Consider the following 14,091-nt stretch of genomic DNA (forward strand, 5'->3'; position numbering starts at 1 on the left):
GAGCAAATGATTACAAAACAAAAAACACCTCCCTAATGAGAGAATGCAGAAAGGAAGGGAGAAAGAGGAAAGGAAAAAATGGCAGTTTTACTCTCTAACAGAAAAGCCAGCAGTCTCAAGGCCTGGCAAGATAAAAGTTGCCAGGTGCTTCTCATGAATTCTGGGAAGGCCACAATAAAGTAAAAAAAAAGGGATCTTGAGAATTAATCTGTACCAAAGTAGTCAGCAGAGGAATTTTGAAGCCTATAGATAGGAGGGTATATAAAGCCTTGGACCCCCACCCAATTCGCTCTTCAGATTAGCTAAGAGCCCATTTGCATTTCATAAGCCAGATGTATAGGTATGCTTGCTTGCTTTGCTTTTGCAATAAAGGCGCATGCTTTAATAAATTGGCTTTTCACAATGCAGTCAAGGTCTCTCGTATAAATTCATTTATATGAGAAGACAAGGATCGAGGTTGGGGACAGCCCTGTTCCACTGACTCAGGGGGCTGTCCGGTAACACCTCTCTGGTGTTGGTGAGAGGTGCCTATAACCTAAGCACTACCAATGTCAAGAAGTAGAATCCCTAAAACCTCTGTGTCTCTCTTCCCAATCAACTCCCAATCTTTTTTTCTTCTTCAAACTTCTAGAACAGTGGTTCTCAACGTGTGGTCCAGACAAGCAGCATCAGCATCCCCTGAGAACTTGGTGGAAATGCGGGTTCAGGCCTCACAGAGACCCTCTTGCTACATCAGAACCTCCTGCTACATCAGAACCTCTGTGATTTAGAACAGCAGTCGCCAACCTTTCGGACCTCAAGGACCACCGGCTGGTGACCACTGATTTAGAAGCCCTCCAGGTGATTCTCAGTCACACTGAGGTGTGCTGCTCAAGAAATAACCACTACCCTTGACATTTAGAGTAATCCTTTCCTTAGTTTTCTTTATAATTACTACCTTTGAAAGTACTACGTAATAATGCTGTTGTTTAGTGCTGTCTGCTTTAAACTTTATATAAATGGAATCACACTGAATGTAGTCTTCCATGTCTTACTTCTTTCACTCAAGATTACATTTGTAAGGTTCATCCACATTGTTAGATGTAGCTCACTGCTATCCAGCATTGCATCATGTGAATACACCACGATTTACCCATTCTACTGCTGATGGACATTTGGGTTATTTCTAGTTTTGGAGTATTAAGAGTAATACTGCTATTAACACTGTTGTACAGTTTTCTTGGTGCATACTGTTTAAATCTTCTAGTAACCCTCACAAATGGAATAGATTACAAGGTTCACTTATCTCAACTTTACTACATAAGGCTAAATTATTTTCTGAAGTGGTTATACCGATTTACAATCCCACCAGTCATTACTGAAAGTTCCCAAAGTTCCTTAGAGTTCTAGAAACTATAATCTTATCCTTGATCAATTAGTCAATAAAAATTTACTAAGGGCTGGGAGGCTCCTTCTGCTTATTAGCACATAAGCACTTATGTGCATGAGCTCTTATTTTAATTACCACCACCTGCCTAATCAGTTGTCTAAGGCTGGGCCCCAAAGACAAACTGAGTTGTCCAAAGTGATTTGGGGAATGATGGTCTCCTACTTTTCAGTGATCTTTTTAGAATAATAATGAGAAAGACAACAGCAGCCGACATTATTGGACATTTAACACTATTTTACATTTTAAGTGCTTGACATTTATATCTTGTGCAATCCTCACAATAACTTTTTGAGGTAGATCATAATTATTTATTTAAAAAGTAGTATATATTTTATAGATGAGACACAGTGTTTCAAAGAACACAGTTAAGAAGTGGCAGAACCAAGACCTGAATTCAGGTATTCTGGTCTCAGGGCCCACATTATTAAGCAGTAGAGAAGTTCACTTTATCTCAGAGAACAAAACATTGCTTCCCCTAACAAGTGTATAACATTCTAAGTTAGCAAAGAGATAAAAATTATTTTGGAGTTGAAAGAACTTCATAATGAAAACAAGATGGAACTGAGACTTTTTCTGATTATGAATTAAACTAGATCTGTGAGAAGCTAGGTTAATCTTTTTTTGTTAATTGTCCCAGTTGCCCCATGCCATTACTAGGAAGGCCACCACTCAGGCAAGAGAACATTCACCAAAATCATCAGAAGTAAAGTTCTTTAATAGCATTTATACTCAACATTAACCTATTCTTCACCACACAGCTAAATAGTTCAGGACACAAATGTTGCCCATTTAGGTTGGCACAAATAGATCTTGGCACACATACAGAACTGTTATAACTGCTGTTTCTTACCTGAAGTAATGTGGTCACATGCTTTTGACCATCTTTGGTCCATAAAGGCATCATGCCCAGCTTCACTGCGACAAGGCCTACTCTAGAGGAACCTGGCAATTAAAAACAAATGAATGTTAACACAGCTTTTTCAACTTTGCCAATGCAATGCAACAGTATTTCCTGAATCATGGTTTCAAAATAAGGAGCAGGCAAATAAACATCTAATATATTCAGAGTAAAACACAAATGTTCCCTATAGATGTAAGCATCTTCAACCATGCCTATTGTAAGACAATGGTACTCAATACATTTCCATATACTGAACAAGTATAAGAGAAGGGCACAAAAAAAGAAAACAGTTAAATGGATATATTGTGGTTCTTTTTAAAAGTATGTTTTTACTGGTTTTAGGGAGAGAGGGAAACATCCATGGGCTGCCTCCAGCATGCCTCCTACTGGGACCAACCCGAAACCCAGGCATGTGTCCTGACTGGGAATCAAACTGGAGACTTCCTGGTTCATAGGTCAACACTCAACTCCTGAGCAACATCGGCTGGGCTAATTCTGATTTTAAAATAGTGGTATTAATAGAGAGCATGATAAATCCCTTATTATGCTTTGCTTTCCTAGTATAAATATCAAACGTCATTAATTAGAAAACATCTCATTCCAAAAAGTTAGCAGGGTTTATAAGGATGACACAAGTGGTCATATTGCTAAAATATGTTGGCCTTCCCCATGACACATAGATTTGTTGCATAAATTGATAAAAGTTGCTCCACTGTGCAATCCAACTGTTTATAACAAACCCCTACCAGAGCTCACTTTCTCAACAGGAAAGGCCTTATTCTTCTTGATCTGTCCACAGGTGGGTTTAGCACTCTACCAGGCACACAGAGCTGACTCTGGAGTTGCCCTTGGCAAGCCTGGAATGCTAGAATATCCCAACTGGAGACATCTGTGTAACATAATTTAGATCATACTCTTCCAGATTTATTCCCCCCCTGACTTATTTTTATAGTCTTTTTTTTTATCTGAAGGAAGAAAATGTATGCAGAATGATTCTCATTTCACATACAAAACAGCTTTTATTAGTAAATCTTGATTATTATCAGACATTCACTAACAGCAGAATAGGATGCTGGTAATAAACATGCAAACCAAACCACAACGAAACAGACCCACTTAAGACATGAACAATAAATTCAAGAGATGATAAATCTATCAAGCAGCCACTATAATTTTGAATGTGCCAGCCACCAAGTAATTAGGAGAACTCATCATATACAAAATAACCACCTGGTTCCCAAGGATGTATGGGCCACGGTTCATCTTTCAGAGGGCACAGTTTACTTGCTAATTGGGCTTTATTCTCTTCGGAGACCATCTGCTTAACAAACTCAACATTTTCTTCAGAAAGATGCTCATCCCACCAAGTGCCACTCTTGCCGTGGAGACTTCTAACTAAAAGCCAGATGTCCGTTCTGTAAAAACAAAAATTGAAAGAACAAACCACAGTTCAAAAGTTTCTCCAGTTAACACAGAGAAGAGAGGTCACATGCATTGGAAAGTGTCACCAGGGCCTTGGGAAAGGGCTTGGATGCTGTGCACATTTTTCTCCTGACATTCCTTACGATGATAACGGGGCTCACGTTTTAACTGTTTCCTCCAGAGTTACCCTGGAGGAAAAGTTCTTCGTCTTCTCTTCTGGGGTGAATAGTTTGCTAACAAAGTAGTCCTACCTAGAGACAGGAGAAGCCATTTGTACGTGAACCTTAATATTTCATAGCCAGTAGAAGTGGCAGAATATGGAATGCCGATCTTTCTCTGATACGCTCCTCTCTTCCCTGCAATGACATGGCCTAGCCTCAGAATCTGAAGAAAATGGATGTGTAAAGACATGACCTCTGGTCAGCTGAACACACCAGGAAAGCCCTTAGGGACTGAGGTCTGTAAGGAGGTCTGTATGTCTTGCAAGGAGTGTCAGAAGAGTAAAGCTCTCTGTAGTCTATCCTCCTCTTGGAGTCTGATAGATTTTCAGGTTAGAGTCCCAATTTGCACTTATTAATTGAATGGCCATGGGGCAAGTTACTTCTCCTGTTCAAGCCTCCGTTTTATCTGCAAAACGGAATGATAGTTTCTGTAAAAGAGAATGATTTAGCTCACGTGAGGCTTAGGCGCCTAATACACTTAACAGAGCATCTCGTACACAGCCAACGCTCACCAACTGGCGTTTGATTATACTATCACAGCTGTAGGTAATGCTCGGGGCCAGTCGCTCGTACGCATTAAAAACAAACAAAAACAAAAATCAGCCCTTCGGTCCTTGTACGGCCTTCCTTAGAAAAACGCTCCTTACTCTTCTATACTTCAGGTCTGGACACAGCCCCTTCCTCTTCCTCCCAGGGCAGAACCCTCTGTACCCGGCCTTGTCACTGTTCAAAGCCGTAGTTTTGCAGGGATTACCCCCTTCGCCCCCCATACACACACACACACACCCTGTCTCTCGCCCGCACTCACCTGTTCCCGAAGCACCCGGCAGCATCCAGGCCCCCGGTGCCGCAGCGCAGCACCTGGGAGCCGGCCAGAGCCAGCCGCCTCCAGCCAAGCATGGAGGAGCCGGACAGGACTGGGGTCGCTACACTTTCGGGGGACCCTCCACCCTGCTTTCAGGGAGTCCCCACGCTGCTGTCACGCGTGCACCGCAAGCCTCCCGGAGCCGTCCCGCCGGCTGTCTGCCTTTGCCCTCCGGGACGGAAATAGCCGCTGGAGCCTCTTCCGGTCCGTCCTGAAATGCGCTCCGGGCACCAGTGTCAGCCCCCGGAACTATAGTTCTGCCTCCGGAATAGTCCTACTTTGTGTAGGGGTTGGTGTGGGGAGGCCAAGGACTGATTCTCTCTCCAGGAGACAGAGGGGGGAAAGTATGTTCGCTGTTTAAGCTTTAGAAGAATGAGGCGTATTAGGGACAGGATTCTTAAGGAAGTGAAATCGCTTCTAAATAATGCCGGCTTAGCAATTATTGTACTAAGCAGAGCTTGATTTTCTTATACTGGTTTATGTTCCAAACAGGCTAAAACGAAGTTGTTATTTTTATATTATGCATGAAGGAATACAGACTCAGAATTTGGCCCTGGTCCCAAATAGCACATCTGGCAGGTGGATAGAGCCGGCCCTGAAACGGGGCTGGCATGTGTTAGCAATAGAGTATGGCCAAGGTGATGGTGTGTGACTTCCAGGGCTGGGTCATAAAAGGTATTGCTACTTCTGTCTTTGTCGAGTGGATTGTTACCTATGGGGAAAGCCAGCGGTTACATCCTGCAGACACTCCAACAGCCCTGTAGAGAGGCCCATGTGAAGAGGGACCAACTTTCTAGCCAGGAGTGAGCTACCTAGCAAGTGGCTCCTCCAGCCTCAGCAACCCTTCATATGACTGCAACTCATGAAGGAACTTGAGCCTGAACTACCCAGCCAAGGAACTTAAGGGTTCCTGACAGAAGATACTGCCAAAGAGAATAAGTGATTATTCTTATTTTGAGTCACTAAGTTGTAGGGCAATTTGAACAACAATAAGTAGCTAATTCACATTCTGTACTAACAAAGTTCTGTCTTTGGTTCCAGACCCAGCCTAATCATCCTGTGTGTGCCGTAGGCATTCATTCCACTCCAGAGTCTGTTTCCAAATTTGTCAAATGGGTATTTGTAGAATTTGGAAATAAGAACTTAAAATTTTAGCTATTTTAACGCCCTGTTTTTGTTGTTGTTTTTTTTTTTTTTTTTTTGTTGTTGTTGTTGTTTTATAGCTATCTGGCTAGCCTGGCTTAAAAGGTCCAGAATATGGTCAATTCGGGGATACTACTTGGACTTCAGTAGGCTCAAAATCTTTGCATTGCTTGCTCTTCCATTTCACCTATTGCTGTTGCAGTTACCCCGGGGACTTTTAAATAACACTTTGAAACTTGGAGAAAAAAATCCAATCTCTTCATTGTAGCCATGCTAACTGGTTTCCCAGTTACATAAAAATTGCCCTTCATTGAACACACATGTCTTGAGGTGTGCTACATGAAGAAGCTGGGGTATAAAAGTACTTGCCTACTATTGCAAATAGTCAGTATTTCCTGTGCATATAGTGCGCTATAGTATGTGCTATTATGGAAGCTCAACACTGAAAGACCGCCAGGAGCACACCTGAACTCAGACAAGGTTAAGTTCAATTAGCTTGTTGCAGCAAGAAGTGCCTACACCTAAAGGAGGGACTTGTTATAAGATCTGGACTTATTCTGGGTGATTTTAAGGTGGGCATATGTGAAGCAGGGACTTGTTTTGAAATAAAGGCTGTCAAAAAGCAAGAATAGTTCAGCAATTGGGCATCTTGATAATTGTGTTCTAGAGGAAAGAAGGACAAAACAAGACTAGGGATGATGTTGGTAAGAAAGCAGAAATCATTCAGAAGAAGGAACTGTTCATCATTTTGTGCCAGTGATGTGGGTTGGGTATGATCTGTTAGAAACAGTGTGTTGACATTCCATTATAAATTACACTGCAGTCTGATTACTAACAGGATTAATGTTTACTCTTTTAGTATATATTTTTTTCACTAAATAACAACCCCATGTGATATACTATAATTATCTTAATTTTAAAATTGATAAAATAAGTACAGAGATATTATATAACTTAAGTAAGATCACTCTGCTAGTAAGTGGTAGAGCCGAGATTTAAATCTCAGCCACGTGACCAGAGAGCTTGCACTGTTAACCATTTTGTTTCTTTGGCTCTCTATGAAAAATCTGTTTCTGTCCTCACATTAGAATTTCTTTATGGTTAAAGAAGAAAACTGGAAAACATATGACACATAGTGGTCAATGAGGATCGAGGAAGCAACCATTCAGTCTAACATTTGCCCCTAGTGTTAAATCTCTCTTGGTAATGGGGACCTTGAGTCAATGAAACCCTCATCAGGCACCACTGCTAAACTGAATCAAAGCAAAATGTGTGTCATCTGTTATACAGCACGTCTCCTGATTGCCAGATGGGACTGGGAAGTATCATTATAGTCAATTTTGTCACTGCAGTATGCTGCTAATTGACAAAGACCAGGCCCAATTCTTGAGGGACCCAGCCAAGGCTATTTTTATATACTCAGGTATGACCTCGAATCTCCCATTATTTCTGATATCATCCTTCAGAGACTGGCTTAGACCCTGGGACCCTGATACCACTTGGTCTCTGTGGGACCTCAGTTCCTCATTGGAAGAAAGATAACCTCCATAATCACGTTTTTAGTACAGCAGGTCCTCAAATAATGTCCTTTCATTCATTTGTTATAACATTGATGAGATGCTGTAGGAACGTAACTCTTTATATCAATTAGCTTATGGTAGAATTGGTTTTGTTATATGTCATTTCCCTTAAAATCGCAAAACCTATTGATGACATTAAGTGAGGTTTTACTGTACTGCAATTTCATGATTCTTGCTCCTCTAATTCAAACCAAAAGATAATATAATAAATGTTCTCCTTAAAAAGTAAAACATTAGGAATAGTTTTATTTTTGAAGGAGTATGTTTCAAACCAAGGGTTTATTGGAAATATTTTTTCTATGTGCTCTTGCCTTTAGGCTCTTCAGTTAGTTTTTATAATGTTTGTGACATGTTCTGTATGGTTGGTTTACTGCAGAATAATACATTTTTCATTGTTGGTTAATTTGCATTTTATATTCATTTATGCCATCTCTTAGTTCATAACACGCATTATATTTGAAATTAAAAATCATTTTAAAGTGAGTTTAGACTTTTCATTAAATTATCCTTGGCTTCCTTCCATTTTTCTAAAGACAATTTAGCATATTTTAAAATTGGATGAGGGAATAAATAAAACGAACTTGAAGAAATTTTGAACTTTGAGACTTAATTGCTGGCTAGTATAGAAAACTTCAAAGGCCATATTGCAAACTCCACAGATGCTCATTCAGTAAGAAGATGAATTCTGCTTCAATGTCTCCCATCAAGACCAAATTACAGTTTTCAACTTCAATATAATGATTTTTAAAGCACAATATTTATTTATAAATTTCTAAGTCAGCCCACAGACTGTGGGGCTCCCAGAGAGGATCAGAATGGAAACACATTTGGTTTGAAGAAAGCCTTAAAAAAATAAAAGCAGTGTGGCCATGTTGTGATGGGCTTTCAAGTTTCTCGGCATCCTGCCCCTCGTGTTGTATTCAGAAAGGTTCTGAAACTTGATGTACTTAAACGTATGTGCATTTCTTTAAAGTTCTGTGATGACTGAACAAAAATGTTAGTGACAGACAATGGAGAATCACATGTCAGGGGATCCAATGCTTTCAGCCAAGGACAGCCCCTTCCCCCTGGTCTTCCTTCTGATGCCAGGGCTGTTCTGACTGCTGGAATGTGACACTAGACCAGTGATTATGCTTGTCACCTGGAACCATGGTCAGGGTGTCCCCTCTGACCCCAGAATATACAGAGTCTTGAGAAATTCCTAGAAACCAATTTGATTTAGGATTTTGATTATACATGGAAGGGGTCCCAGAAGAATGAGGAAAAACTAACACATTGCTCTTGCTAAGTGGCATATTTTAAGTGGTTTACATATATTAACTCATTTACTCCTAGGAAGTAGCCACTAGTATTCTCATCTTTATATGGGAAACTGAGGCATAGAGAAGATAAGCAGCTCATCCAAATTCACAAACCTTAAGTGGCGGAGCCAGGAGCTGAGCCCAAGCAGGACAACTCCGGAGTCCAAGTGCTTCCATGCTCTATTGTCTTGCGTCTTTTCCCAAGAAAAGAAAGCTGCATAACACAATATTGGACACTCAACTTGGCCTCCAGACGTTTCCCCAGGTAAGCCAAGACTGGGGAGTGCGAAGTCTGCATCTTTAGAGATCTCGTCAGTCTGGATCACAATCAGTTGAGCTCAAGAGAGAGCAAGGAAGCCAAACTGCTTGAGATATCCCCTCATTCAATTATATACAAACTTCTTGTCGAGAAAGAAACAGGAGGCTCTGTAATGTCCTATGTCAGAGCCTCTTAAACTTAAATGCACATAGATGTTACCTGGGGATTTTAATAAAATGCAGTCTGATTTGATAGATACGAGGCGAGGCCTGAGAGTTTGCATTTCCAATAAACTGAGGATGCTGTAGATGCTGCAGGCGAGCAGACCACCCCACACTTTTGGGCTTAGAAAAACCACTATTTTATTATTTGTATGGCTTCTGTTGGTTAGGAAATCAGAAAGGGCACAGTGGGGATGGTTTGTTTCTGTTTGGGCCTCACCTGGGATGACTCAAAGACCAGGTGATGTCAGTTGGGGGGCTGAAATCATTTGAAGGCTCATTGGCTCTATATCTGGTGGATGATGATACCTATCAGGCAGGACCTCAACTAGACTGTTTGCTGGAGCACCTGGATGTAGTCTCTCCATGTGGCTGCTTGGGCTTCCCTACAACATGGTGGTTGGGTTCCAAGAGCAAGCATCCTGAGAGAACCAGGAGAAAGCTATGTTACCTTTTATGACCTAGCCTCACAAATCATATGGGATTACTTCACTTAAGACACAAGCTGGCCCAGATTCAAGGAGAAGGAACATAAACCTACCTCTCAAGGTGAACATGTCAAAATCACACTGAAAGATGAGCACCTGGGATAGTTTCAGCCATCTTTAGACAATGTAATTTGCCAGAAACACCATGTGTCTGTCCACGTGAAGGAATGGAATTGCATTCAGGTAGCTGCAGGGGGTGACCAATTGCTGACTACCATGACAAACCTACCCTGTAAAACTGTTTCAGATTATGTCTGGTTGGTTTACAGGAAAGAAAATATTTATTCCAGCTTTTTTCTGCTTCCTAGTACAGCTTCTTGGTAAATAACTAGTATTTTCTTTTATTTAAAGAGACAAAGGCCAGGCATGAAGGACTCTACATGCCCAGAAAGACTTGAATACATTCCAGCATGAGCAACATATTCTGGGACAGGAGACTGACCATCAAACCAGATGAGCCAGTGACCTTGAGTGCCCTTCCAGCTGGGCTTGTGCATCCTAGTGGCAAAGGAGTGGGCAGCCAAAGGGAGGTTTAGGAGGAGGAGTGGCAAACTGCAAGGGGCAGGGAGGGCACTGCCAGACTGCTCAGGAATCAGGTATTGACAGTGGTTCCTCCATCTGTGGCATTTAGACTCCAGCCAGCTTAGCAGGATCGTCATGGCAACTCGCCTGTCTGCGCTGATGAGCTGACACAGGATTCCCTTAGTAACCAAAGAGCCCGGGAGATGGTGCTTAAAATAATCTTTTATGCCCAGGCAGAAATGTCTTTGCAGTTTTATTAACCATGAAGCATCGTGGGGCATGGTTTTCACTCCCACTTTATTTCAAAATGGAACAAAATGGTTTTTTAAAGCAGGAATTTCCAACCAAGGGCCAAATGCCGTCTTCGCTCAGCAAAGCACACATCCCGCTGAAACAGATGACTGAGAGGAGCTGCTGGTCACTATTATATAAATTACCTTCAAATAAACCAGGCGATCTCTGGCTGAAATCACTTGGCTTCAGCTAATCTCTTTTCTATTTCCTCTTGAGTCTCCTCTCCATGCCCCCAAGCCAGTCTCTCAGTAGGGAAAATAGTTATGCTTGGCAAGAGTTTAACACTTGGGCCATTGAGCCAGAGTTCCTTGCATCTGACACCATCCCTGCTCACAGCACTTCTCCAATTTTCCCTCATCCCCAAGGCTGCCTCCTCTAGGAGGATCCCTCCTCATCGCCCTGGCTGTTAATTCCTCTCCTTTCGTAGCACTTACCATGTGAATATATGTTCTCACAGGGTATTATTCTTTTTTATTATAAGTAGCGAGAAGCCTCAAGTTTATAAACCATACATTCTCGACAAGACTGCAAACTCTTTAAAGGCGGGGCAATATATTTCTTCAGCCCTCCCAGAAGCCCTACCTTTCTACAAACTTTGGAAATTTTAGCAGTGATAGTTGCACAACTTTTAAATATACTACAAGTAACGAAAGTGTACATTTTGAAAGAAAAATTTTATGGTATCAAAGGTCTATGGAAATCTGATGTGAAATACCGAGAGGAGCCAGAATGACCACACCAACAGGATGGGCAACCCCAGCACCAGCAGTTGTCTGAAAGGTTCTGAACTTATGTTACCAAATGCCTGACAGAAGGAAAGGGTTCTGCCTTACTCAGTGACTGGCTCCTTCGGCCTCCTCCTCCACCAACATCAGGAGAAGCTGAGGACTCCATACACCCATGCGATTGGCTAGGAGGAGTCTTTTTTAGAAGTGGGAAGGTCTGGATTCAGATCCTGTCTCTGCTACTATTTCTATGCACCTGGGTGTATCACTTGGTTTTTCTAAGTTTCCTCATCTGTAAGATATACTTTTATTATTTTTATTTGTTAAAATATATATTTATTGATTTCAGAGCGGAAAGGAGAGGGAGAGAGAGATATAAATATTAGTGATGAGAGAGAATCATTGATTGGCTGCCTCCTGCATGCCCCTTACTGGGGATCGAGCCTGCAATCCAGGCATGTGCCCTTGACCAGAATCAAACTTGGGACCCTTCAATCCCTGGGCCAATGCTCTATCCACTGAGCCAAACTGGTTAGGGCTGTAAGATATGATTTTTTCAAAAACCTCCTTCACAAGGCAACAGCACAGATTAAATAAAATAATATAGATATAGATATCCTATATAATAAAAGCATAATATGCTAATTAGACCAGACATCCTTCCGGATGACCTTCCAGACGAAGCTGGGGCTGCTGTGGTGGGCAGGGGGCTGAATGCAGTGGGGACCAAGCCCTTTGCACAAATTTCATGCATCGGGCCTCTAGTAGATATATAAAGTGCTTTACACAGTACTTAGTACATAGTAAGAACTAAAACATGTTGGCTACTATTATTAATATTTATATAGACTTCCTGTTAGATATTATAGTAATTATGAAAAATCTTCATCTATACTTTTTCTTCTGGATGCAATCATGCAAGATTCCTAATGAACTATTAGGAGATCTTTTTGTCTTTCTGTTGGCCTCTGGTGTCTTTTATGTCCACGTTTGCTGATCTGCTTTTAATACTAAAGAAATACAACATACACAAGAGTAGTGTTTTCGTTGTTTAAAAAAAAATCATCACCATCATCATCTTCAACACCATGGACACCCATCAGGGAGCCAGGGCTATTTTCTCGACAAGGTGTAGTATGCTAAGCCCACGCCCCTCATTTCCGTCCATCTCTTCATTTCTCCTTGAAATTCACAACTCTCAGCCCAGGAGCATTGAAGGGAGTGCCTAGTGTGTTCTGCCATCTTTGCCTTAAAGGAAAACAGTTACCTTAGAATGAGTCAGTAGTGATGGGAACAGTAATTTGTTTGAGAGAGCATGCGTTCTCTGGAAAAGAAATTGTTGCTAGACCATAATATTGGTAATATGAGCAATGAGAATGCTCATAGTAAATTCACTTTGTGAGCCATTTATATAGTGTCTGCTACCATGTTAAATGTTTTGCAAATATTATTTCATTTAATCCCCACAACAATCTATGAGGAATGTACGATGGCCAGAGAGGTTGAGTAAATTGCCTAAGACTACATATCTAGTAAACACCCCTAGTAAAGCCATATACCTGGTACAGTCTGGTTTAGAACCCAGGTCTCCTAATTCCCACCCCTATTTTTTCCCCCACTCTACATGATGCTGAGCCTTTAGGTTTGCTGGTTTGGATGACTGAAAGCAGAAGTTATTTATAAAATGTCTCCTTGCCTAAGATATGGCCCGCAGAAAAGGGGAAAAATGATCTTTAAAGTGAAATATCAACTGGATTGGAAGTGTCTGAATGTAAAATGTCATGCTGAGTGGGCAAGTCCTGCAAAAGTGAAGTTGGGAGTTGGTCATTCGACAAAATAAAGTACTAGTATATCAGAAATTGATTCTTAAGGAAATTGACTTTGTCACCTGAACTTGGCACTTTCTCCCTTGAGCACAGGGGAACGTCCCAGCACTGGGCAGCTGGGAGGCCTCGGGCAGTAGAAGGTGCTGGTTATAATGGATGCTTTCATGGACTCTAAAGCACAATGGCTTTTTCTGAGGAGGAAAGAGAGGCCAGCCTGTGGGATAAGGAACCGTTCTCCCTTAAACTTTCCTCAGTACCCCCAACCCCAATCTTCTGTAAAGAACACCTTCATCAGGATTTCCCTCCTGCTTCCAAAAATGTGAGAGATTGGATCTTAATTTCTCCATTGTTTCATGCATAGATAGCTGAATTCTTATTCCAAATCCTGAAATGAAAAATGCAGAGGGACAGGAAGGGAAATAGAAGTGGTCGAGGTAGACTATGAGGAAGGAACACAGTGGATTTCTTAGGTGGAGGAGAGGACACTGCAATTGCCTGCCCTTTTGCTCTTTTTCTGCAGTGGCACCGCGAATGATTTTATCCAGTCTAGAAACAGTCTATATCTCCTCGGTTTCTTTTCCATTTCATGTTAGAAGGTGAAGTAGAGGTCAGTGAATGGGCAACATGCTCGTTTCATTCAACAAATATCCAAGCACCTTCTATATTGCAAATCTCATGTACCATGTGCTCTATAGGTGCTAAATCCTTCAGGGGAATTAAAAATAAACCTGTTTTCCAAGGTCCTAAGGCAGAGTACTTACAATAAAATAATACATAAATCATATTATATTAATTTGGATATGCCATTGGGTAAACTTCAACTGGGTTGGTAGCTGAAAATTCCAGTAGTAGACCAAGCTTCAGGCAAGGCTGGATCCAGGGCCCAGTTGAGGT

General features: G+C 41.5%; 1 protein-coding gene across 3 annotated transcripts in view; it reads right to left on the reverse strand.

Moving 5' to 3' along the window:
- Nucleotides 1-5,006, reverse strand: part of MRPL3 (mitochondrial ribosomal protein L3) — a 44,404-nt gene extending 39,398 nt beyond the window's left edge. For all 3 annotated transcript variants that reach the window (XM_054729897.1, XM_054729896.1, XM_028129217.2), the window contains exons 1-3: nt 4,782-5,006; nt 3,561-3,745; nt 2,280-2,371 (exon numbers count right to left, since the gene is read on the reverse strand). In XM_054729897.1, the coding sequence (XP_054585872.1) occupies nt 2,280-2,371; nt 3,561-3,745; nt 4,782-4,873 (369 nt within the window). In that variant the 5' untranslated portion in view covers nt 4,874-5,006. The remainder of the gene's footprint in view (nt 1-2,279; nt 2,372-3,560; nt 3,746-4,781) is intronic.
- Nucleotides 5,007-14,091: the final 9,085 nt, after the last annotated feature.

Source organism: Eptesicus fuscus, chromosome 18, assembly GCF_027574615.1.
Source record: "Eptesicus fuscus isolate TK198812 chromosome 18, DD_ASM_mEF_20220401, whole genome shotgun sequence".
Classification (NCBI taxonomy): domain Eukaryota; kingdom Metazoa; phylum Chordata; class Mammalia; order Chiroptera; family Vespertilionidae; genus Eptesicus; species Eptesicus fuscus.